Here is a 27,802-nt window from a genome sequence, read left to right on the forward strand (position 1 = left end):
AAAGTATAACCACCAAAGGTAAGGTGTTTTAGTGGTATTCACGTGAGTAAAGTCAAAGTATAACCACCAAAGGTAAGGTGTTTTAGTGGTATTCACGTGAGTAAAGTCAAAGTATAACCACCAAAGGTAAGGTGTTTTAGTGGTGTTCACGTGAGTAAAGTCAAAGTATAACCACCAAAGGTAAGGTGTTTTAGTGGTGTTTTTGTGAGTTAAGTCTAAGTATAGCCGCCCTAGGTGAGGTGTTTCGGTGGTGTTCACGTGAGTTAAGTCTAAGTCTAAGTGAGTGAAGTCTAAGTTGGACACAACTATGGGGGCCGTGGGAAAGGCCAATGTGGGATGACGCAGGTGTAGGCAACAGTAGAAGTTGGTCAAAGAAAAGAAGAAATGTAGAAAAGTGTTGGTTAGTTAGCCATTGGTCAAGCAGTAGAAGTAGGCAGAACCAATGAGAAGTGAGACTACCGTAAAGTTCAGTTGGTCAGTCAAGCGTATGTGTAATAATTAGGAGATTGTTGTGTTAGGCAGTTATAGTCTAAGAGTTAGATAGCAGAAGTAGTGAATAAAATAATAGGAGATATCGGATTAAGTATGAGGCGCAAGATGATATTGGGTATATCTATATATATGTAAAGCAATGTATGTTTGTCTGTGTGTCTGTGTGTGTGTCTTTTATGCATTATCACACCTCTTATCACATCGCCGTTGAACTTTGGGAAGCTGTTAAGAATATTCCTGGGGAGGTTTCTGCCGGAAAAAAATTCAAATTCGCAGCGGTGGCGCCCCGGCAGGGCGCGATTTGTTTTTTCTCTATATACGGTATATAAAAAATAAGAGTCGATTGCAGATTCACACTGTTCATCCAATCGCCGTCAATATTTGGGGAGTTGATTAGAGTAATTCAGGGAAGGGTTCTGTAAAAAAATCATTTTTAATTTCGCAAGGGCGACGCCACGGGAGGGAGCGATTTTCCTCTATGTACGGTATATAAAAATAATAAAAGTGAATTGCAGTGATACCGTTCACATGATCGCAATGAATCTTTGGGAAGATGTTAACAATATTCCTGGGGAGGTTTCTGCTTATAATACATTTTCAAATTCGCAGGGGTGGCGCTCCGGTAGGGCGCGATTTGTTTTCTCTCTATATACGATATATAAAAAAATAATAGGCGATTGCAGATTTACACTGTTCATCCAATCGCCGTTAAACTTTGGGGAGTTGATTAGAGTAATTCAGGGAAGGGTTCTGTAAAAAAATCATTTTTAATTTCGCAAGGGCGGCGCCACGGGAGGGTCCCGTCTTTCTCCTTGTGTACAGTATATTAAAAAAATGTCGATTTTGGTTTGACATTGTTCGTCCACGGGAGGGTGCGATTTTTCTCTACATGTGGTATATAAAAATAATAAAAATAAATTGCAGTGACACTGTTCACACGATCGCCATGAAACTTTAAGAAGTTGCTAAGAATATTTCTGGGGAGGGTTCTGCGGAAAAAAAATTTCAAATTCGCAGGGCGGCAGGGCGCGATTTGTTTTTTCTCTGAATACGGTATATAAAAATAAAAGTCGATTACGGTTTGACATCGTTCATCCGATCGCCATAAAAACTTTGGGAGTTAACAAGAACACTTCAGGTGAGGTTTCTGTAAAAAAAAAACTTTTTTTTTAATTTCGCAAGGGCGGCGCCACGGGTTGGTGCGATTTTTCTCTATATACGGTATATAAAAATAAAAACGATTGCGGATCGACACAGTTTATCAGAGTGTCATAAAATTATAGGGAGTTGATGAACACTCACGAGAAGGTTTCTGGGGTGGGGGGTGGGAAAGAGGGGATTTGATTTTGCATGGGCTGCCCCCCGGAATGATGCGATTTGGCGCCCTGGTCTTTCCGGTGGCGACTACGTTCAGTCTAAACAGTGTGATAGACAATGGATAGGATGTGGCGCTACAAACGCTCACTAAATTGAATCAGGCGTGTCCGCCGGCGCCCTGGTAGAGTGCGATTTGGCTGCAAACGAAAAATTTCAGTTTTGGACCCAAAAGGCTCACACTCCGCTGAGGACCATGCAATACGTTTTATTTTAATAATCAGAAAAATTATTTAAGGTTAAACTATTAACTGGGATCTTTCTTTTTGTCCTTAAAAAAATCCAAACTGTTTCGTCACTTTGCGAATGATGTAATTGCCATCTATTTTTAGACAATCCAATCAGAAATTAAGATCGAGCATCAAATATTAGACCATTAGTAACGCTTACATATTGCATCAGTCACATTGATGTTTAAAATATTTTTTTTACGTGTTAAATAACAAATCCTGTTAATTTGTGTCACTTTAGCGAATAACGAAATCTGCATCATTGTTAACAGGATGCTATTTGGCACGATGGCGCCTGTTAGTTTTAGGGAGCAGAGGGCCGTACGCGGTAGTGTAATTGGGGGGGGGGGGCTCCTTAGAGCGCCACTCTACGTCCCTGACACATGGGCGGTCACCGAAGTGTGTTCTACCACATTATTTCGGTAAGTTATTAATGTACACTCACGATTTTCAAACGGTATTGTAGGTAAACCTGTGTCCTGATATTTATCATCCAAACGCAGTCATTGTTTACATTTAAATAACTCACTTTTAGAAAACAAGGTCACGAGTTTAAGAATATAGGATTGGTAATGTATGGATGAAACCCTTATAAATTCGTCGGACATTTTTCTATTCCAGCGGCAACGCATGGGGTCGGGTACGCTAGTAGTAAATAAACTGTGATATTATTTTGGACTTTAAGCCTGTGTCAGTCGTTCTGGTTAAAACTGCAGGAATTCTACTTGCCTCAAAGTAAAGAGCTCGATCGTATAATATACATACCAATAATATATAGCCCACCCACAACACAAACACACACCCCTCCCACCCACCCACAAACACACACCATCATGTATGCACATGTCTGAGTGGTAGCAATCTTTGTGGGGTCCCTTTAAGCAGGACCCATGTTCGTGAGGGCTAACTAGAAATTGATCTATCTAGACAAGCATAGGAAAGGATCGCAAGACTGCTTTGTTTGGGCACTACTACATGTTTGAAAATGAATATTTAGGTAGCGCTCTAAAAAAATACGTAAGAGGAAATACAAATTGCAATGTATTTTAGCTTAAAACTTCTATGCTCTATTGTTAATATAATAAGAACAATTTACATAGCTGTAGAAGTAGCATCAGTTCAGCTGACACGGTCAGAACATTTTTAAAAATTCATAAAAAACGTTTTAATAACAAGCTTTTATGTAGTAATGCACTAAAAAGTAGAAAATAAATTATAGACTACTATTTAAATAACTATAAAGAAAAGCGTGGCTCACTTTAGTATCTATTGGATACCTTTACTAATGTTAAGGAAGACACCCACGCTTTTCTTTATAGTTATTTAAATAGTAGTCTATAATTTATTTTCTACTTTTTAGTGCATCTTCTATCTATCTATCTATCTAATACTACTAAAAGTCAAGTTTGTTTACATGTTTGAATATTTATTTGTTTTTTTTTTGTTTGTTTGTTTGTTTGGCTGATTGACTATCTCGCATGGTTGCACTCATCGTGGAGAGCTGTAAAATAGTATGTAGGTAGAGAAAAAATTTTGTTTTAAGACAGACTGTTAATCACACATTTATTTAAAGACGTTAATTAATTTATTGATTTATTCATACGTAGAGTAACTCATTTTTTTTTAAAATGTTAAAACATTGACTAAACTTTGTTGGAATAGTGACGTCACAGGTTTTTGTTTACTCTTTAGTACAATAAAATGGCGGCGTCTATCGAAGAAAATTGTGTTCCCATTCAAAAGTTTAACGCGTTCTAAATCTAATTTTCTGTCGGTCATAACTTTAACAATACGTCCGTTTGATGTATTTATTACGTTCCAACACTTATATCAATTTTCAACTGTCTTTTTCATTTATTTTTACGATAAATTTCTCTAGATCTAAAATCTGTCCAAGAAAGTTATTTATAGATCTAGATCTAGAATCTAGGACAATCTAGGTCAAATCAAAGATTTATTAGATATAAATACAATAAAAAAACGAGACTTAAGCAAACCAGTCGTAGATCTAGAATATAGATAATTCTATCTAGATTTAGATAATAATGAGTTTCTATATACTAAACTATTTTAGACCTTTATTATGTTGTATAAAATCTTTATTTGGAATATGGTAATTTTGAAATGCTCGCTCCCGGGCTTATTGGTGTAGCTTAAGATTCATACGCGGCTTAGATGCCGGTAATTTTGCTAAATTATAAACGTAAATTCTAAATATAGCTCAGTCGTAGATCTAAAATATAGATAATTTTCTTTCAAGATTTAGATAATAATGATTTTCTATATACTAAACTATTTTAGACCTTTATTATTTTATATAAATCTTTGTTTGGAATATGGTAATTTTGAAATGCTCGCTCCGGGCCTAATGATTAGATCTAGATCTAGATTCTAGATCTAGCAAGAAAAACTAAACTTAAGACTTAAGCAAACGAGTCGTAGAATCTAATCTAGATCTAGATAATTCTATCTAGATCTAGATAATTTCAGACCATCTTTATTTTATATAAATCTTTGTTTGGCTAATTTAAGATAAAATTAAATTTGAAAGTTACTACTACTAGACTTAGATCTAGATCTATGCGCGTAAATCAAGTTGCAAACGGAGACATAAAATATAGTATAAAAATTCGCTTGTGACGTCACGAGTAAATAGCTAAGTTGGTAGCGTAGTCCGCTCTCATGCGGGTGGCACAGGTTCTAGACCAATATGTCAATGATATTTTTTTTTCAATTTTTTTTTTCTAGATGTGAATGATAAAGTTGCCTATCTGAACTTGGCAGGATACAGGGCAGGTGAAGTAGAGGTCATCTGTTTCTTTGTCCTAAGCATATGAAAGGATAGTGTGGTCAGAGACATGCTCGGCTGGAATCGTTTTTTAAACGATAAAAACATGTTGTCTGAGACTTGGCGGGACACTGGGCAGGTGAAGTAGAGTTGAGTAGGTCACATGTGACGTCAGTATATGAAGGAATAGTCCGAAATCGGTGTTTTCGGTGTTTTTAAAAGATAAGAAACATATTTTTGAATGTGGGGTCTGTTTTTTGTGACGATAAGTGACACTGCAGTAGCGTAGCGAGGAGTGGGGTGGGGCGGGAGGGGAGGCGGGGGTTGGGGAAAGGGGAGGCGGGGGGAGGTGGAGGGGGGAAGGGGGGTGCGGGGGGGGGACATATGTTGGGGAGCCAAAATGGTTTGGAAAAATAAATTGAAAGGTTGAGGGGGGTTCAAATCGAAAGTTTGAGTGGGGGGGGGGGGGTGTGCACATCAAAAGTTTGAGGGGGGGGGGGGTTGAAAATCGAAATCTTGTAGGGGGGGGTTAAAATCGAAAAGTTTGTCCCCGGGCGCCGGGAAGGGTCGCTATGCCTCTGAGTGACAGACTGATGTTTTTTGATGGATGACCCCCGAAACCCACAGTTATGCAACGGATGACGGGTATTCTAGTATACTACTAAAAGTCAAGTTTGTTTACATGTTTGAATATTTATTTGTTTTTTTTTTGTTTGTTTGTTTGTTTGGCTGATTGACTATCTCGCATGGTTGCACTCATCGTGGAAAGCTGTAAAATAGTATGTAGGTAGAGAATAATTTTTAATGCAGACAGACTGTTAATCACAAATTTATTTAAAGACGTTAATTAATTTATTGATTTATTCATACGTAGAGTAACCCATTTTTTTTTAAATGTTAAAACATTGACTAAACTTTGTTGGAATAGTGACGTCACAGGTTTTTGTTTACTCTTTAGTACAATAAAATGGCGGCGTCTATCGAAGAAAATTGTGTTCCCATTCAAAAGTTTAACGCGTTCTAAATCTAATTTTCTGTCGGTCATAACTTTAACAATACGTCCGTTTGCTGTATTTATTACGTTCCAACACTTATATCAATTTTAAACCGTCTTTTTTCATTTAGTTTTACAATAAATTTCTCTAGATCTAAAGATCAGCTGTCGAAGGAAAGTTATGAATCTAGCCTAGATCTAGATCTAGCCTAGATCTAGGTCACTAGACTCAATGTAAATTCTAGATCTAGACTTAATGTAAAGTCTACATCTAGAATCTATTTCAGGCCTTAATACATCTAGAATCTATTTCAGGCCTTAATTATTTTATATAAATCTTTGTTTGGCCAATTTAAGATAAAATTTAATTAGAAAGTTACTAGATTCTACTACTAGACTTAGATCTAGATCTATGCGCGGAGACTCAAAAGTATAGTATAAAAATTCATTTGTGACGTCACGAGAAAATAGCTAAGTTGGTAGCGTAGTCCGCTCTCATGCGGGTGGCACAGGTTCTAGACCAATATGTCAATGATATTTTTTTTCATTTTTTTTTTTAGATGTGAATGATAAAAATGCCTATCTGAACTTAGCAGGATACAGGGCAGGTGAAGTAGAGTTCATCTGTTTCTTTGTCCTAAGCATATGAAAGGATAGTGTGGTCAATGACATGCTCGGCTGGAATCGTTTTTTAAACGATATAAACATGTCTGAGACTTGGCGGGACACTGGGCAGGTGAAGTAGAGTTGAGTAGGTCAGTATATGAAGGGATAGTCCGAAATCGGTGTTTTCGGTGTTTTTAAAAGATAAGAAACATATTTTTGAATGTGGGGTCTGTTTTTGTGACGATAAGTGACACTGCAGTAGCGTAGCGAGGAGGGGGGGGGCGGGAGGGGAGGCGGGGGGGGGAGGGGCTGGGGGACATATGTTGGGGCGCCAAAATAGTTTGGAAAAAAAAATTGAAAGGTTGAGTGGGGTTCAAATCAAAAGTTTGAGTGGGGGGAGGTGCACATCAAAAGTTTGAGGGGGGGGGGGGGGTTGAAAATCGAAATCTTGGGGGGGGGGGGGTTAAAATCGAAAAGTTTGTCCCCTGGCGCCGGGAAGGCTCGCTATGCCTCTGAGTGACAGACGTGATGTTTTTTGATGGATGACCCCCGAAACCCACAGTTATCCAACGGATGACGGGTATTCTAGTTATTACATAAAAGCGTGTTATTAAAACGTTTTTTATGAATTTTTTTTTCAGTACTTTACATGTTTTATTTACAGTTGAGTTACATGACTAAAAACCATTGCGCGCCTACTGAACATCACGTTCAGTAGGCGCGCAATGGTTTTTGAACGCAGCCATTGAACGTGATGGCGCAGCTATTGAAGGTGATGACGCGTGTGGTGTGGTTGGCTAGACATGCCTACTAATTCGGTCCAAATTTTTATTAATTCATAAAAAATTAATTAGGCATCCAATTAAGTCAAATTTAGTTTCAGATTGCATTGTCTTCATGTCTTGACCCACGTGTCAAATGTGAATCGTATCGGTCAAGTAGAAGTTTCCGAATTTTCACTCCTGCGTTTCGATCTAGACTGACGACAGACTGGCGACGACAGAGGAAGTGAGTTAAATAAAAGCTTGTAAAAAATCAGTACAGTTTACATAGCCGCGAAGTTAATTTAGCCGGAATGAATTACATAGCCAGGGCAGTTAATATAGCCAGGATAGTTAACATCGTAGATAGTTAACATTTCCAGGATATTTAGCACATTTAGGAAAGTTAACATAGCCAGATCAGTTAACGTAGTCAGGACAGTTACTATTGCAAGGACAGTTAACATATTTAAAACAGCAATTTTAACAACGAAGCTTAATGTAGTCGAGACAGTTGAAATTGTAAAGTCATTTCACTTAAAACAACAGAGACAAGACAGGAAACAGAACATCGCTGGACATCGCAGGAGAGAAAACTATAGGAAATATCCATGTTTTTTTCACAATTAAGATAAGGTTTCTGAACACGATATTTAAGTAAAATAATATTCAACCAATGTATCAAACTGTGGACTAATTTATTTGCACCCCTTATTCACCCCCATCTCCCTCACCCCCCCCCCCCCCCCCACCCCACAGCATGAAAATTTATGGGCTTAGCGTCACAGAGGTTCCATCAATTAGATGTGAGAACGTGTGATATAAACGAGGGCTCCATTATTTTGTTGTCGCGACGTATGATAATAAGAGTTCAGGTGTCGATGTGTAGATATCAAGTAACAATTCATGACAAAGTGAAGGACGAACGCATGGTTTAAAAATTATTTAAAATATGTTTATTAAATTTTAGATGATTAAATATATATTTTAACACCTTGTTGGTTGGAAGACTTTTGATTGCTAAAAGTGTGAGGACTACTAAGTTATAGATTACCATTACCATGTACGTCAGCGAACATAAAATATATTTGTCAGATAAAGAAGAGAATGGCTCCAATGTTTTTGAAAATGTCACGTACAATGGCTAGAACATGTGTTGACACCACACAAAGCCAAATATCCTCAGCTATAAGTTGATCTGTGTGAGGCTTAAGATACACAGATCTACTTTAAAGACATGTCGTAAGTAGCTAGGGAACCAAGCTGTTCTTGTAAGGATCTAGCCTAAGCTATAACTAGCTAGATTTAGTATAGGGTACACCTTTCCCTAGCTAGATTTAGTGTAGGGTAATCTATCACCAATTAGATTTAGTATAGGGTAATCTATCACCAGCTAGATTTAGTATAGGATAATCTATCACCAATTAGATTAAGTATAAGGTAATCTATCACCAGCTAGATTTAGTATAGGGTACGAGCTTTGTAAATGGATTCTTATAAATAAAATAAAATTTGAAAATTTAAATTAGTTTTCATTGTTTGTTTACTGTTAACTGTCAGATTGAAGATAAAAGTAATGTAACCTTTTTTGTCTGTTTCTAAATTTGTGATGTTCCTATACTTTTAAAAATGTATTTCATCTACAGTTATCGCTTTAAAACCGTAGTATTGTATAATTCCCCAGGCCGTACGTGCTTCTCTCCCTTGTCGTGACGGCCCTGCTTGTCACAGATACCAACTCGGCTGACCCGTGCTACAACGCTCAGCTGGGTCTGTCAACAAGGTTCTGTCAGTACTGTGGGGTGGGAGCGCTAGACTGTGAGTACTTACAACTGAGTTATGAATTTGACGTTAACGAATCACTATACTTGTATTGTGTGTATTAATGTTAAAGAGGGATTAGAATATACGCCGATGGATCGTTCATAACGTGCATAACGTATACATATATATATATATATATATATATATATATATATATATATATATATATATATATATATATATATATATATATATATATATATATATATAATACTAGCTCATACAAATATACAAATTTCAACACATCTCAGAAGTGTTTTTTTTTAATTTGTATTAGCCTTCTGCATCAAGCGATACAACAAGTGCGTGCCCAACTACGCATACACAGGATACAATGCCGTACCTGACTACCCTCCACCTCACGGGTGAGTTCATTTAACAAATGTTTATACAGGTGTCATTATAGGTGTCAGTACAGGTGTCATTATAGGTTTTTCTGTTATATACAATTTATTATTAACAAGATCCCCTGTCTATGACACAAGTAAGTAATAGGGAAACAACTAAAGAAATATCGACCACAAACATGCCAAGAAAAATAATTGCGAGAAATGGAAACAACGAAAAGTATATGTTTTTAGATTCCGAATGTATGTATACATAGCCTTCTCCAGGAGTCTGTACATGTTTTACACAGGTGTTTCATATTATTATAGCGCTACAGTGTGATGTTCTGATATAAACATTTGGAGAGTAGTTAAGAGTGATCTTCACTAGAGATAACGTGTGTATCCAAGTTTTGAGTAAGATCCCGTTGTTGACGGAAATAGCTATGCCTGAATAGAATCTTTAGGTGTTTATGTTAAGATATTACCTGCACATAAGGATGGGTTTTATCCAAAAACAACATAAATATTACATCAAAACATAGAGTAACTTTTCATTCACTCAATTTATTGTTTTACCCTTGGAGAATTTAAGTATCTGGTTGTGCGATCACTGTATTGTGCTGTGTTATATAAATTATATAGTTCATAGATGTTTTAATAAAATAAGTACAAAAGCGATGAAATCAACATCTTTACAGATACCGATTTTCTGGATCTGCCACCGCACCACCCGCCTCCTGCACCAAACTTATAGCCGTCAGCAATCTGATAGCCAACCGTGCTGGACTTACAGGTACCACCCCAGTCTACCTGCAGACCAACTTCTGGGATCTGCGTCTGCCAATGGTAAAACTTACTGAAATTATCCCATTTAGAGTATGTCACGTTTGGGTTGGGTGGTAGAGAGCTCGGCTGCTAACCCGAAAGTCTCAAGTTTAGATATCGAACTCAGGAATGTAGGACATTCCGGTTATGATGAATACCTGTCTCACATTAGGGAACAGCAGAGGCAGTTGGGCATAGTGCTGACCACACCGTATGCAGTGGTCAATAAACAGATTCACTCTACTTCCTCTATCCTTTGGATTGATAAGTCTCAATCGGGAACTTGCTGCACCCATTTAAATTAATACTTTGCTCAATAATTTCAAACTGGTTAAAAAACAATTGTTAAAACTTCACCCAACTAATTTATACATAGTAGCTGATGTGTTGTGTTCAATACAAAATTCGCAGACGTAATAAATAGATTACACAGCGTGTTTGTTATTGATATTTTCTTATTCTATTCTCATTTCTCAAAATTCCCAATATATAATTGATACTTTAGTCGTCTTTAAAATATTGTCATGTAATTTCCCTCAGGTATACTTTAACCAAGCCCTAATAAATTACCTGAACATAGTCCAGCCCTTGACTCACTGTTTAGCAAACGATGCGCCATTCCCCAACTTCTATTGGAACTACAGGGATCCAAGAAACGTATATTCTGTAAGTCCTGTGTTTCTTTGTGTTATTTAATACGTTTTTTTTTTCATGCAAATTTTTAAATAAGTGTATTTTAGTTGGAATGTCCATTATCCACACCCCCGCATAAGCCAACCTTAATTCCAACAAACTTAACACTTCTATCAACACCAGGGCTTGAGGTACGACAGCTTCTATTTCGTTGATGACAACGGCAACTACACCTGGAGCTACCAGTGCTACTGCGATTTCTGCAACTCCTGCCAGTCCTGCACCAACGGTTAACTTGACGACAACTCGATGACCATCCGATGACCGTTCGATGACCGCTGCCAATGAACATCTTAACTCTTTGAATACCTTAGAATGGTCTATGCCTTTTGAATACACGAATTTGAAAAACAAAAATAAAACTTTTAATTGAACACGCTGTTGGTTATTATTCATCAAGTTTTAGCTAATGTCAAAAATTGTGTTTGTTTGCTTTTGACAAAGGTCGTATGTTAATTTTAATGTATATATTAAATTAAACATTTACAGACTCATCGATTTTTACAGCTGATTTTAAAGCAAATATTTTTTTGATCGATCGAAATCAGAAAATAACGTACGAAATAGAAAAAATAAAAAAACCTATCCATTGTATTTTAAAAATTAAATATTGAGCAAATTGTTTTTTTTAAAATTACCAATTAAAAGTAGAAAAACAAACAAATGTAAATCCTTTATTATAATACATTTAAAATATGTCAATAATTAAAATACGAAACAAATTTTTTTAACTTGTAAAAGCAGTTGTCGCTCATACGATTTCGTGCACATATTTGCATATATTAGCAACATATTAGTGACCAGTGCTTTTATGAAAGTAAGTTTTATTTTTTGTGGATTTTAAAATATAACGGTTTTTATACCTTCTATATGAAATACTTACCAATGTTGATACAGTTAAACTCAATGTTCAATGTGCTGCAAAGAAAGAGGATCGCAACAATAGTTTCATCTTATTAAAATATTCGTCTTAACATGAAAAACGAATGCAAATACTGTCTAGGCGACACAGTTGTTGAATGTGAACAGACCACGTATGTTGTTTATTGACAGTACCGGATTTAGACTTGATCATCTTATGCTATTTTTAATATGTGATTCTTTATAAGTCCAGTGGTATACATCAGTTCCAAATATTTGCATTTTTTTAAAAAGAAGTTGCTCACAAAATTGTGTTTTTAACTGTAGTAGAAGGAGAAACTCAGCTTGCACCATATTTGAGAAAAGGGGAAAAGATGTTATACATACATGTATAAAACAAAATTTGGTGACAAAATGCTCAAAATGGTTTTTTGTAAATTCTTTTTGGGATCACCCAAGAAAGCATAAACCAGTATGTAAGATCGTATACGTATTTAAAAAAAATTAGAACCACCTAACTGAAACTTGCTCACGTTATCGGTATTTTAGAAAATACAAATAGAGTACTAATTCCGTATATAAGTGTGCTCAAAATTTCAAGTTTTATACGTATCAGATCTTATGTAAGAAACTTTGTTTACCTAACTGAAACACTACACAGTGTATCTTTTTTTTTGTCTATGGGAATAAAGTACAAGCGTTTAAAGTTGATAGAAACCTACACATATAATTTAATACTAGTAGGCTGTTCGAATTAACTTCTGTCTAATTGAAACGACAATTAAGTTATATTCTTTTGAGAAACCGGAGAAATATAATATTTATTTCAGGTTATCGGAAATCGCTCAACCGTTGATAGCAAACTAAAAATAAAATTTAATACATATATGCGAGACTTCATCAGCTTAACTGAAAGGTTACCCAAGTTATCGTGTTCGCATAGACACACATCCCACTTAGACATACAGGTATAATTGCAAAAACTAAGCGTTTCCGAATTAAGATGGTGTAAAAAAGTTTTGTTTGTATGATTACAATACTTTAAATCTAGGCTTATTCCGTCGATGAAAAAGTAAAAATTAGAAAGACGAAAAAATTCAGATAAATATTTTGCCCATTTAGTTTAACAAATGAGTCCACATTTTCAACTGGAAAAACGTACATTACTGTGTCCTATGTAAACATCGTTGAAAATAATTTTCTTGTATTCTGTAATCCAGACCTTTTAATTAATGACACATCCTTAGTCGGCGATGTCTCTTTCTAGTAATAACGTGCTATTTTTTAAAATAAACATCAGAAGCTTTTTAATGTTTTATTGTCTTCAGCGCTAAGCTGAATAACCTGTTTTTGTTCATAGTAGAAAATATGTATGTTTTGAGGATTTTAAGTCGGCTGAATGATCTTTCTGCTCCGGTACTGTTTTTTTAGTTGAACAATACACGGTACAAGGCGAGAGGATTCCGTATATTATGGAACATATGTCATTAGCTGTCATTACTTTTCAGAAATGTGTTGACAACGTCATCTCCAATGGCTCCACTTCAATTGTGGCGCTCTTAATTACATTTAAAACTTCTTTGTAGAATTCTCTAACTGGTAATAATTCCTGCATTTTCATTGCATAAGAGTAAACCAGTACTAACTGTGTACAAATATTTCAAACTCTCATGTTATGCAAGATGTTGTGGATCTAAATAACAAAACTTGGAAGACATCCTTAAAATCTTGAAACCTTCTGTTTTTACTAGTTATGATGGAGTCTAGGGAATATTTTTACACGCCCTGTGTTGTTAAAATTCCTCACAAACTTCACACTTCTCACCCAGCTCAGCGGCTTCGTTCTCAATCTGCTCAAACTCTGATTCTAGTTCATTACTTCAGCTTCTCAACTTGCTCTCGAAAATTTGAATTAATCTAAAAAGCTGTTAACACATCAATGCTACATTTTTTAAAAACAAATTCGATGAACTAAACATCTTATGCGTAATTCTTTTCCAGAATATAAAACTCCTCAAAATTTAAAAGTATCTGTTATCACGAGAATAGGGCTGGTAAGTAGGTCACCAACCAGTTCTATGGCTCATGCAGGTTTTATTGAGCCGTAGAACTGGTTGGTGACCTACTTACCAGCCCTATTTTACTTCCTACACCATGCTTGTCAACTCTATAATAAAAAAATACTTAAAAAAAACTTTTTAAAAAACCACGTTTTTCTTGTGGACTAAAAAGTAGAAAATAATTTTTTCTTTTGTGCTTCCTCGAGCTGTGCAGGTTCTTGTGATGACTGACAAAAAACGTGGGTACGTTCACCATCAAATTTCCCGACCCATCTGCCCGACCCACGTTTTTTGTCAGTCATCACAAGAACCTGCACAGCTCGAGGAAGCACAAAAGAAAAAATTATTTTCTACTTTTTAGTCCACAAGAAAAACGTGGTTTTTTAAAAAGTTTTTTTTAAGTATTTTATTTTCTCCTTTTTAGTCCGTTGCTACACATGAAACACGTGGTTTTTAAACAAGTGTTTATAAATACACGGACTAAAAAAAAATCTTGAGCGACCAGGATTCGAACCTGGGTTGTCGCGGCCACAACGCGAAGTACTAACCACTATACGATCACGGCCAGCGCGCTCACATCGATTGGGGCCGAAGTAACTGTATCAATAGGCCTCTAGTCTTGTCGGTATCTTTAGAAATCATGTCCTCAATTTTATGGTCCTTGGGGCGTAATTAAATTAAGCTAATTACGGTCACTAATTGCTAGTTTTTATGATTGCATCTGAAATTGTTAGGCGAAAGTAGCATGCATGCCAAATTTCAGGTCTCTAGAGCAATCAGAAGTGGGCTAATTTTCGATGTCAATTTTAACAACAAACACACAAACGCGAAGCTGAGTTAATAAAAACGTGTTAAAAACATCAGTTGTCTTTCTTAAATAGTTAACTTAACCAGGATAGTTAATATGGCCTGGAGAGTTGACGTAGTCATTACAGTTCACGTAGCAATAACTTAACATTGCTAGATAATTCAACTAGACTAATGAATAGCTAGACAACCAACTGCGCATGGTAAACTACTTACTCCAATACATCTAGGCATTGGTTCAATAATTGAACCAATGCCTAGATGTATTGGAGTAAGTAGTTTACCATGCGCAGTTGGTTGTCTAGCTATTCATTAGTCTAGTTGAATTATTATACTTCAGCAAAGTTCCCTTGCTCGGATGATTCACCAAAAGGATTTATGACCATTACTACAACAAAGGCTTGTATTGTTGTTTTTGTTTTGTTTTTGTGTTGCTGTTGTGTTTTTTTTAAATCATTCTTTGCACGTCACCAAACATTTTCCCAGACGTTATTTGAACAAGATCAACCGTTTCTTTTGTTTTATCTAAATAGCCGTGCCATAATCGAAAACAATGTTATTAATTTTCGTGTGGGATGACCGTACACAGCAAAACAAACCTTCCGTTTACATTCAAAACATGTTAGTTATATTGATTCAAGTATGTCTTTGCCGTGTGAAACAATGGTTTATATATTTGACTACTTTTGTTCGGCTATTTACACAGAAAGAGAAGCATCTTGTACAATGTACACTAATCGATAGCCAACAGCCCGCACGCCCACTGTCTGTATCAATAACAGCCCACGCGCCCACTGGTTGATGGACAACAGTCCACACGCCCACTGGTTCGTGGACAACAGCCCACACGCCCACAAGCTCATGAACAACAGCCCACTAGCTCATGGACAACAACCCACTACCTCATGGACAATAACCCACAGGCCCACTGACTGCATTGATAACAGCCCATACGCCCACTCGCGCATAAACAATTCCCTTATTTTGGCTAGTTTCTGCGATCAAGTTCTCCAACTCCGCAGTTGTAGGTTTGAATAATAGAAAATCCTTCCAGATAAATCAACGCTCAAAACGTATAGTTATAACTATGCACTTGATTTCAACTCTAAAAATTAAAGAGTTCTCTATACCGATTTCTTATCGCAATTCAATTGTATACTGACAGTTGAGGCTGAACTATTAACTGAACGACAAGTACATTTCAAAATTTCAATCAATACTTCATAACTTACTCTTTACCACTGCTTTCAAATTGCTTATACCTTAAATTATTTTTTTTGTGGAGAAAGAAAACGGAAAGAAATTAGGCTAAATACTGCTATTCGTGACAATAGACCACCTTTAAAGTGCACTCTTTCAATAGGCACCATAAATATGGCTTAGGGCAACTAGGCTTCCATCAAAATAGCCCGCAAAAAAATTATTTCAGACCACTTTCGCTACTTATCGAATGGCTACCGTCAGTAGAGTTCCTGAAAAAAAACCTAACAGTAAGACCAGCGACAAATAAACCCTCATTAGAATTGTTTTCCACAAGTTCTATGGGTCAAATAGTTTCATTCAGTGCACTAACAGTGGTAGTAAAGCATTTTCCTGATGTGACGACGTGTGATAATACAGGGTTTAGTCACTTGGACATGACGGGGTGTGAAAATAAAGGGTTCGGTCACTTGGTTGTGACGGTTGTGAAAATAAAGGGTTCGGTCACTTAGATGTGAGGGGGTGTAAAAATAAAGGGTTTGTCACTTGGATGTGACGGGTGTGAAAATAAAGGGTTCGGTCACTTGGTTGTGACGGGGTGTGAATATAAAGGGTTCGGTCACTTGGTTGTGACGGGGTGTGAATATAAAGGGTTCGGTCACTTGGATGTGACGGGGTGTGAATATAAAGGGTTCGGTCACTTGGACATGACGGGGTGTGAAAATAAAGGGTTCGGTCACTTGGTTGTGACGGGGTGTGAATATAAAGGGTTCGGTCACTTGGGTGTGACGGGTGTGAAAATAAAGGGTTCGGTCACTTGGATGTGACGGGTGTGAAAATAAAGGGTTCGGTCACTTGGGTGTGACGGGTGTGAAAATAAAGGGTTCGGTCACTTGGATGTGACGGGTGTGAAAATAAAGGGTTCGGTCACTTGGGTGTGACGGGTGTGAAAATAAAGGGTTCGGTCACTTGGATGTGACGGGTGTGAAAAAAAAGGGTTCGGTCACTTGGATGTGACGGGTGTGAAAATAAAGGGTTCGGTCACTTGGGTGTGACGGTTGTGAAAATAAAGGGTTCGGTCACTTGGATGTGACGGGTGTGAAAATAAAGGGTTCGGTCACTTGGATGTGACGGGTGTGAAAATAAAGGGTTCGGTCACTTGGATGTGACGGGTGTGAATATAAAGGGTTCGGTCACTTGGTTGTGACGGGGTGTGAAAATAAAGGGTTCGGTCACTTGGATGTGACGGGTGTGAAAATAAAGGGTTCGGTCACTTGGATGTGACGGGTGTGAAAATAAAGGGTTTGTCACTTGGATGTGACGGGTGTGAAAATAAAGGGTTCGGTCACTTGGTTGTGACGGGGTGTGAATATAAAGGGTTCGGTCACTTGGATGTGACGGGTGTGAAAATAAAGGGTTCGGTCACTTGGTTGTGACGGGGTGTGAATATAAAGGGTTCGGTCACTTGGTTGTGACGGGGTGTGAATATAAAGGGTTCGGTCACTTGGTTGTGACGGGGTGTGAATATAAAGGGTTCGGTCACTTGGTTGTGACGGGGTGTGAATATAAAGGGTTCGGTCACTTGGTTGTGACGGGTGTGAAAATAAAGGGTTCGGTCACTTGGTTGTGACGGGGTGTGAATATAAAGGGTCCGGTCACTTGGACATGACGGGTGTGAATATAAAGGGTTCGGTCACTTGGTTGTGACGGGGTGTGAATATAAAGGGTTCGGTCACTTGGACATGACGGGTGTGAATATAAAGGGTTCGGTCACTTGGACATGACGGGTGTGAATATAAAGGGTTCGGTCACTTGGTTGTGACGGGGTGTGAATATAAAGGGTTCGGTCACTTGGACATGACGGGTGTGAAAATAAAGGGTTCGGTCACTTGGTTGTGACGGGGTGTGAATATAAAGGGTTCGGTCACTTGGACATGACGGGTGTGAAAATAAAGGGTTCGGTCACTTGGTTGTGACGGGGTGTGAATATAAAGGGTTCGGTCACTTGGACATGACGGGTGTGAATATAAAGGGTTCGGTCACTTGGACATGACGGGTGTGAATATAAAGGGTTCGGTCACTTGGACATGACGGGTGTGAATATAAAGGGTTCGGTCACTTGGACATGACGGGTGTGAATATAAAGGGTTCGGTCACTTGGACATGACGGGTGTGAATATAAAGGGTTCGGTCACTTGGACATGATGGGTTCGGGAATTAATATCAGGAAACGGTACACGGTAAGGTTAAGTACAACCACAAGACGCGGCTAAAATATCGTTTAAATGTACTTTTCATGTTCACACTTTTAAAACTATCTATAACGACTTGTTGGATAGGGGACATTGAACCACTGAAAATTTGAGAACTAAAAGTGTATAATTGTATAGATTACCAATACCATGTACGTCAGCCTACATAAAAATATCTCTAGCAGGTTAAGAGAAAAATAGATCGAATGTTTTTGAAGACGTCACGTACAATGGCTAGAACGTGTGTTGAAATTAAACTATGACGAATATCCCCAGCTATAAGTAGATCTGTGTGAGGCTTGGAATACACAGATCCTCTTTAAAGCCATGTCGTAAGTATTTCTTGAACCATCTGTAATTGTACGTGTGTAGTCTTAGATATCACTAGCTTAGTATAGGGTATACGTAACTATCACCAGCTTGATATAGTACGATTTAGTAAAAGGCATATTGAGCGTGGTCGGATGGTAGAGTGTATGAATGCTGACCCTAAAGTCTAGAGTTCGGATACGCGCATGGAGCTGTAGGACGTAAAGTCCATCAAGCTTTGATGGGTACCAGACTCACGTGCGGGAAAATAAATACGGTTGGGCAAAGTGCTGACCTCACTTACTCCTCATAAGCCGAGGTCATGGAGATAGGTGAACTGTACTACATCTGCCCCATAGACTATACATTTTAAGTGTATTTTTACTTTATGCTAAGCTTTCAACAGCTTTCAACAGCTCGATTAAGTTTAGGGGAACCGCATGTAATTTATCAAAGCTACAAGCTTTGATAATATTTGGAGATGTACATACTTGAGTCTTCTTAAGCTGGAAATTGAACAACGAACTTCATAATTTTGATACTCTAGGTGATAGTAAGTCATGCCTAATAATATAGATACATTTTGAATTAGTTTTCATTGTCTGTCTACTGTTAACTATCAGATACAAAAACACATATAGGAAAAAGTTTTATAATATTATTGAATAGCTTGTATACTCTTAGAAATCAGTTCCGAATAAAATAACGAACTTTAATGTCAGTCTTAGATATAATTGCTTTTTATTTCACGAAATAAAGAAGAAACCTTTGCGACGTGTAAGCATTAGTTTTCTTTGTTAACTCTACTCAAAAATAGTAGTTAAACTTTTTTATTAAGCTATGCTACGTGAAGGTGTATGAGAGACAGAGAAAGAAGAGAAACAAAGAGAGACATAAACAGTGAGATGATTATAGGCACTAGAAGTATCAAATACCTCAACTATAATGAAAATATAAACTGTTTGATATTGGTGTCAGACATTTTAAACCCTTATTACAACAAATAACTACGTCTAATTTTAAAATTATGATGTTAATATTTTATGAATGGATTCCATCAACAGTTATCGCCTTAAAACCATAATATTGTATTCCCTAGGCCGTACGTTCTTCTCTCCCTTGTCGTGACGGCCCTGCTGGTCACAGATACCAACTCCGCTGACCCGTGCTACAACGCTCAGCTGGGTCTGTCAACAAGGTTCTGTCAGTACTGTGGGGTGGGAGCGCTAGACTGTGAGTACTTACAACAGTGTTATGAATTGACGTAAACAAATCATATAATTATTATTGTGTGTATTAATGTTAAAGAGAAGTTGCAGTACATGCGAAGGTATCATGCACTGTAAAGAAATGATAGCATAGTTCCACACTTTCTTAAATTGTGTAGGGTAGGCCTTTGTTTTTATGTATCTTTAATGTCGTATAATGTAATTCAGCTACCTCTCTTGTACAGTAACATTGGCACAACAAATTACTTATTTATTAACATTAAAACTTTAGTGAATCACACGTATACTTACTTACATTGTATTCTGTTGTTGTTTGTTGCTGTTGTTTTTTTATACGTTTTCAAAGTCATACAATTTTAACACATCTCAAAAATAACTTTTTAATAAATTTAATTAGCCTTCTGCATCAAGCGCTACAACAAGTGCGTGCCCAACTACGCATACACAGGATACAATGCAGTACCTGACTACCCTCCACCTCACGGGTGAGTTCATTTACCAGGTGTTTATATAGGTGTTTATATAGGTGTTAGTACAGGTGTCAGTACAGGTGTCAGTGCAGGTGTCAATTCAGGTGTCAGTACAGGTGTCAGTACAGGTGTCGATTCAGGTGTCAGTACAGGTGTCGATTCAGGTGTCAGTATAGGTGTTTCTACAGGTGTCACTTCAGGTTTTAGAAGGTGTTTGAGTGTTTTAAAATGTGTTTGTGGTTCTGTTTGTACATTCACCTATTTTAACTTAGCAGTTTGTACGAATTAATCAAACACTTCTGCCCACAATCGTAGCTGTGATGGGAAACGGTTGAGTTTATCAGAAGATGTTTCTCAGTATGCTATTACTGACGATTTCTGCCTGGGTTTTATTTTTATTTTACTTTAATTGATGTTTCCAAAGGTGTTTTAAACAAATTCCCAGTACTAACGCGATAACCTAAACGTTCATCTTCTACAGATACCGATTTGCTGGCACAGCCCTTAAGCCACCCGCCTCCTGTACTAAACTACTAGCTGTCAGCAACTTGATAGCCAACCGTGCTGGACTTACAGGCACCACCCCAATCTACCTGCAGACCAATTTCTGGGACCTGCGTTTACCAATGGTAAATTACCTTCAGTTGTCTTAATCTAAACTTTAATTATCCATAGTATATATTTCTTATTTCCCTCTGGTTTAAAAAAAAAACAAATTATGAAAAATCCTCCATCCAATTTATAAAGAGTAACTAATATTTTTCATTCACATAGCGGCTTGATAGGTAGCTTTGTCTTGAAATGTTCTCATGTAAACCCGTGTTTATTTCCAGTCTTAAAACTGTCTTTTATTTTAACGACGTTTTAAATTAAAAGTCTCAGCATATAATCTTTAAAATATTGTGATGCCTTGTTACCCACAGGTATACTTTAACCCAGCCATAGTTAATTACCTGAACATAGTCCAGCCCTTGACTCACTGTTTAGCAAACGATGCGCCATTCCCCAACTTCTATTGGAACTACAGGGATCCAAGAAACGTATATTCTGTAAGTCCTTAATTCTCACATCTGTAATAATGTGTCTGTACATGCAGATTTAATTTTTATGTGCCAAAATATAGAAAGGTATACTCAATGGTCAAAGAGAAACGATGTTCTAAATGTATCAATCTGAGTTACTTTTAAACCATTCTACAAATGCATTGCCCTTAGCTTGAATTTCAAGGGTGCCAGTTGACATTTGAGGGGTCCTTTGTGGAGAACATAAGCCCCACCCTTAACAACACATCCTCGCATACACTACACCTTAATTCCATCTAACTTAACACTTTTATCAACATCAGGGGTTGAGGTACGACAGCTTCTATTTCGTTGATGACAACGGCAACTACACCTGGAGCTACCAGTGCTACTGCGATTTCTGCAACTCCTGCGCTGGGTGCACCAACGGCTAACTTGACGACCATTCGATGACCGCGGTCACAGATTATCCAACTCTTAGAGAGAGACGTCACTACTTTAGAATGGTCTTCTGTTTTTGAACGTACGTTTTAACACCACAACAAATTTTAAAAAAAACATTAAAACATAAACTTCAAGAAAAAAAATTTCATTTATTATAATTATTATAAGATTCTGTTTAGTTCGCAATGTCTGTTTGTTTGTTTGTTTGTTTGTGAGAAACTTTATAACTCAATGTTAACCCACTTCAAATGCGAATAAACTTTCCCAGTACATTTTTCAACATGGAAATGCAAAGGTATCTAATTTTTTATTTAATTAGACATGTGATTAATAGATAATAGATTAATCATTAATTAACTTGCTTAGTTTATTAAGATATTTATTTTGAAGGGAGTTGAAATTTTTGGCTGGGTGGGCGGGGCGGACTAAAATTTTCCGGGGGGGGGGGGCGGAACTGTATATATATATATATATATATATATATATATATATATATATATATATATATATATATATATATATATATTCTATATAAATTCCATTTCGTTCAGAGGGGCGGTATACTATCTTCGTGGGGGCGATTTTCTCTCCCCCCACCTCCAGAGGAGATGCCTGGAAGAAACACTGTTTAGAATGGTTATATAGATTTTGAACAATATTCAAGTATACTCTAGATCAACAAAGGCTAACACGACTCAAAACTTTAGTACTAGCTGCAATACCATGTGAAGACCCTACAGTATATATTTAATAAGTGCAACAAAACTACACCATGTGAAGACCCTACAGTATATATTTAATTAGTGCAACAAAACTACACCATGTGAAGACCCTACAGTATATATTTAATAAGTGCAACAAAACTACACCATGTGAAGACCCTACAGTATATATTTAATAAGTGCAACAAAACTACACCATGTGAAGACCCTACAGTATATATTTAATTAGTGCAACAAAACTACACCATGTGAAGACCCTACAGTATATATTTAATAAGTGCAACAAAACTACACCATGTGAAGACCCTACAGTATATATTTAATAAGTGCAACAAAACTACACCATGTGAAGACCCTACAGTATATATTTAATAAGTGCAACAAAACTACACCATGTGAAGACCCTACAGTATATATTTAATTAGTGCAACAAAACTACACCATGTGAAGACCCTAAAGTATATATTTAATGACTGCAACAAAACTACACCATGTGAAGACCCTACAGTATATATTTAATGACTGCAACAAAACTACACCATGTGAAGACCCTACAGTATATATTTAATTAGTGCAACAAAACTACACCATGTGAAGACCCTACAGTATATATTTAATTAGTGCAACAAAACTACACCATGTGAAGACCCTACAGTATATATTTAATTAGTGCAACAAAACTACACCATGTGAAGACCCTACAGTATATATTTAATTAGTGCAACAAAACTACACCATGTGAAGACCCTACAGTATATATTTAATTAGTGCAACAAAACTACACCATGTGAAGACCCTAAAGTATATATTTAATGACTGCAACAAAACTACACCATATGAAGACCCTACAGTATATATTTAATGACTGCAACAAAACTACACCATGTGAAGACCCTACAGTATATATTTAGTGACTGCAACAAAACTACACCATGTGAAGACCCTACAGTATATATTTAATTAGTGCAACAAAACTACACCATGTGAAGACCCTACAGTATATATTTAATTAGTGCAACAAAACTACACCATGTGAAGACCCTACAGTATATATTTAATTAGTGCAACAAAACTACACCATGTGAAGACCCTACAGTATATATTTAATGACTGCAACAAAACTACACCATGTGAAGACCCTACAGTATATATTTAATGACTGCAACAAAACTACACCATGTGAAGACCCTACAGTATATATTTAATGACTGCAACAAAACTACACCATGTGAAGACCCTACAGTATATATTTAATGACTGCAACAAAACTACACCATGTGAAGACCCTACAGTATATATTAAATGAGTGCAGCAAAACTACACCATGTGAAGACCCTACAGTATATATTTAATGACTGCAACAAAACTACACCATGTGAAGACTCTACAGTATATATTAAATGAGTGCAGCAAAACTACACCATGTGAAGACCCTACAGTATATATTTAATGACTGCAACAAAACTACACCATGTGAAGACCCTACAGTATATATTTAATGACTGCAACAAAACTACACCATGTGAAGACCCTACAGTATATATTAAATGAGTGCAGCAAAACTACACCATGTGAAGACCCTACAGTATATATTTAATGACTGCAACAAAACTACACCATGTGAAGACCCTACAGTATATATTAAATGAGTGCAGCAAAACTACACCATGTGAAGACCCTACAGTATATTTTTAATGACTGCAACAAAACTACACCATGTGAAGACCCTACAGTATATATTTAATTAGTGTAACAAAACTACACCATGTGAAGACCCTACAGTATATATTTAATTAGTGCAACAAAACTACACCATGTGAAGACCCTACAGTATATATTTAATGACTGCAACAAAACTACACCATGTGAAGACCCTACAGTATATATTTAATTAGTGCAACAAAACTACACCATGTGAAGACCCTACAGTATATATTTAATTAGTGCAACAAAACTACACCATGTGAAGACCCTACAGTATATATTTAATTAGTGCAACAAAACTACACCATGTGGAGACCCTACAGTATATATTTAATGACTGCAACAAAACTACACCATGTGAAGACCCTACAGTATATATTTAATGACTGCAACAAAACTACACCATGTGAAGACCCTACAGTATATATTTAATGACTGCAACAAAACTACACCATGTGAAGACCCTACAGTATATATTTAATGACTGCAACAAAACTACACCATGTGAAGACCCTACAGTATATATTTAATTAGTGCAACAAAACTACACCATGTGGAGACCCTACAGTATATATTTAATGACTGCAACAAAACTACACCATGTGAAGATCCTACAGTATATATTTAGAAGACAGACTGACATTTTATTTTAGCGTGTGTTCATCCACAGTTTAAATCATGGACACGTTGATTAATTATTTTGCTGGTGTGTTTCATACTTACAGGTAGAAAAAGGTCTCGGGAATGTATGTAATGTAGATGAAGGCACGGCAAATCCAGTTTTAACCAGATTTCACGTAAAATAATGTGACGGCTATTTATATGTGTGGGGTGTAGAACCTGTTTCTATTTTTAAAAATTGTAATGAAAAACTAGCAACCAGCAGAATCATCCGATGATTTTTATTATATATATATATATATATATATATATATATATATATATATATATATATATATATATATATATATATATATATATATACATATATATATTTATATATATATATATATATATATATATATATATATATATATATATATATATATATATATATATATATATATATATATATATATATATATATATATATATATATATATATATATATGAAAACTTTAGAAACACCATAACATCCCCCCCAGTATTAAGGCAATGGCTTAAGTCGTTTACGGGTGGTATACGTGGACTTTAAAACTTTATGAGATCTGTTTTTTTATTACTTTCTCGTATATACGAAGTATAGAGAAAGTATTGTAATCGTGCGAAAAAAAATCGAGATTTTTACAAATCTCGACGTTTTACACCTCACTGATACGGAAAAACATAATTTTGCAATCTTGTCCGTATGTCTGCTAGGTTGATGAAATTTCATATATAAGTATTTTATTAAAATCGTAGATCCGTATCAACTTTTGAGCGAATTCCGATAACCGGAAGTTGTACTTTTTCTACTTTGAATTTTTCAAAAGCCTATAACTTGAGTACTATTTCAGATAGATAAATGAAATTTGATATATAAGTAAAAGATCTAATTCGCTACCTTCTGTCAAATTTTGAGTAATTTCCGTTGACCGGAAGTACTTATTTACGCTATTTCCGATTTCTCAAAAAACGCGTGTAAATTTATAAAGTACTAATAATATTGCGCACTATTATGCACATCTTTATTTAGCGTTCACTTGGTGTGCATTTCTTTTTTCTACGAGATTATATTCTATTTTTAAAAATTTGAGTATTTAAAATGGATTAAAAATCATGTCTAGAAGTCTATATCCCGAGTTGCCATCCCCCGTAGTGTTATATTAGAATATTCGAGAAAGTTTAGGGGAGATCACTCCCGGTTTATTTTTATTTTAGGCGCACTTAAAAAAATAAACTTGGCGTTTTCGTACATCATTCAGATTGCCCGACTAATATACAAACATATACACTTGATGTTATTTATTTTTAAAAATCTCATTGGTTAGAGAATGAAATTCTTTTTTATTAAACATATTTTTCTGAAGTTAGTTAAAACTATCTTAGCTATCTTCTCCACGGAACCCTCTTAAATATTTGTTCCGCGGCGGTACACTAATACTTGCATGTTACGGAACTTTTTTTAACGGCGGATGTATATCAAGAACCATCACTCACATAACCAGACGCTTGCAGTGGTGGTTTAGCATAATAATTTAATGCCCCGCTTCACGAAGCGACCCTTAGCTTTGTAAGGTCATGTATTTATAGACCAGTGATATATTTGATTACTGTCTTCAGTATGTCCGGATTATGTCTAAAAATAGGTGTCCTTATCATAAACTTATCGTGAAATAATTTCATTAAAGATGTTTTGGTAATACTAAAAATAGATGCCATTATCATAGACGGACCATGATACATTTTTACCAAGATTTTATGGTACTGCTAAAAATAGTTTAAAAGCAAATCGTGTAGCCTAACCCCTTTAAGGTGCTGCTTGTGTTAAACATAGTACAATGAAGAATTACTTGTAACAGAGGACGGTGGGTGATTTGACACGCCATCTTGTCTGAAGATCACGTGGCTTTGTCACGAAGTTCGGTAACAGTGTTTGTTCCAGACTTTTTCTCCGAGCGGGGGGGGGGGGGGTCCTCAAAATTTTCGGGGGGGGGGGGGCGGACTAAAATTTCCTGGGAGGGGGGGGGCGGACACTGTTAAAAGTATATATTTTCTACATAAATTCCATTTCGTTCGGGGGAGCGGTAGAGATGCCTTGAAGAAACTCTGTTCGGTAATATTCGAGAAAACAGTTTGACCACAAGAAATCATCTAGGCGCTGAAGTCACTTGTATCTGACCATAGAACTCGTCATTAAAATCTACTAATAAGTCAAGTGGACAAGAAAAGAACTCTGTTTTTGTTTTCCAAGTTTGTTCCTGATATGAATCATGACACGCAGTTAGATAAAAATAATTCCTCACCTCATGAACGCAATGTTCAACACTATACAAACTAAGGTGCGTTGTTTGTCATTCGCTCGGCTCTCTGCAAATCTTCCAGATCCCAAACTAAAAGATCTGCAAATTATTGTGTTATCACGCAAAAAAAAGTAAAGTAGTTAGAAATCTGCGTGAATTGTCTTGTGCTACAGTTACTACCATTTCCCGTGGCTGCAATCGGCTTGGAAGTTGAAGGAAATTTACCAATAGGATATAATACTGTTTTATAGAATATTTTCAGCCTTACTAAAACGGTACTCAAGTTATGTTGACATACATACACACATATTAACATCAATTTTTAAAAAACTAAGTATTTTCTAACCCAGGCAATTGTAAAATGATAACAATTTTTTCAACATTTATGTACACGAGAAAATAGAATCAAATCTTATAAAATTGTGAAACTATGCTAACCACCACCCCTCCAACCGCCCGGAAATGTAACTGCTACCCCCGCGACCCCTTTCCAGAGAAAGGAGACACTGGGCGTCACACTTTCTTAACCCCATCCCACCTCCCCCTCGTTACTTAACGTCACAGTGAGAAAACCCCCACCCCTCGGGTCATCCCTAACCCCAACCGCTAGATGTATGACAAAGCTTATGCAGTAAAAATGTACATCAACCTGCCATTTAACCGATTATTTCCAGCAGTCTTGTTTGTCCCAAGCCGGTTGTTTTCGTACATGCTTGAGATGATGGTAAGGTTGAAGAGCTTATGCCGGTGGGGTGGGGCGCACCTTGATTAACGACTTCCCATCTGAAGGAGGACGCGAGCAAAATGAAAAGAAATATATAACACCTGTAGCACGTCAGCCTCATTGTCTTTTACTCGCGACAG

General features: G+C 36.6%; 2 protein-coding genes across 2 annotated transcripts; both read left to right on the plus strand.

Annotated features, from left to right (window-relative positions):
• Positions 1 to 8,377: 8,377 nt before the first annotated feature.
• LOC131941270 (uncharacterized) lies at positions 8,378 to 11,290 on the plus strand. The gene is made up of 6 exons (XM_059300459.1): positions 8,378 to 8,487; positions 8,930 to 9,063; positions 9,347 to 9,434; positions 10,097 to 10,244; positions 10,764 to 10,889; positions 11,040 to 11,290. Exons 1-6 carry the CDS (start codon positions 8,483 to 8,485, stop codon positions 11,148 to 11,150), a joined length of 612 nt encoding a protein of 203 aa, XP_059156442.1. The 5' UTR covers positions 8,378 to 8,482; the 3' UTR covers positions 11,151 to 11,290.
• Positions 11,291 to 18,312: 7,022 nt separating this feature from the next.
• Positions 18,313 to 21,673, plus strand: LOC131941411 (uncharacterized). Its single transcript, XM_059300695.1, has 6 exons — positions 18,313 to 18,428; positions 19,505 to 19,638; positions 20,032 to 20,119; positions 20,586 to 20,733; positions 21,028 to 21,153; positions 21,450 to 21,673. The coding sequence occupies exons 1-6, from the start codon at positions 18,424 to 18,426 to the stop codon at positions 21,558 to 21,560; spliced, it is 612 nt and encodes a 203-aa protein (XP_059156678.1). The 5' UTR covers positions 18,313 to 18,423; the 3' UTR covers positions 21,561 to 21,673.
• Positions 21,674 to 27,802: the final 6,129 nt, after the last annotated feature.

This window comes from Physella acuta, unplaced genomic scaffold (genome assembly GCF_028476545.2).
Source record: "Physella acuta isolate Inbredline_101_S28 unplaced genomic scaffold, ASM2847654v3 ptg000006l, whole genome shotgun sequence".
Taxonomy (NCBI): Eukaryota; Metazoa; Mollusca; class Gastropoda; family Physidae; genus Physella; species Physella acuta.

Coding starts and splice junctions, on each gene's coding strand:
- LOC131941270 (XM_059300459.1), top strand. Junction 9,064..9,346: donor TGGGGTGGGAGCGCTAGACT/GTGAGTACTTAC, acceptor AATTTGTATTAG/CCTTCTGCATCAAGCGATAC. Junction 10,890..11,039: donor ATCCAAGAAACGTATATTCT/GTAAGTCCTGTG, acceptor TATCAACACCAG/GGCTTGAGGTACGACAGCTT.
- LOC131941411 (XM_059300695.1), top strand. Junction 19,639..20,031: donor TGGGGTGGGAGCGCTAGACT/GTGAGTACTTAC, acceptor AAATTTAATTAG/CCTTCTGCATCAAGCGCTAC. Junction 20,120..20,585: donor GACTACCCTCCACCTCACGG/GTGAGTTCATTT, acceptor CATCTTCTACAG/ATACCGATTTGCTGGCACAG.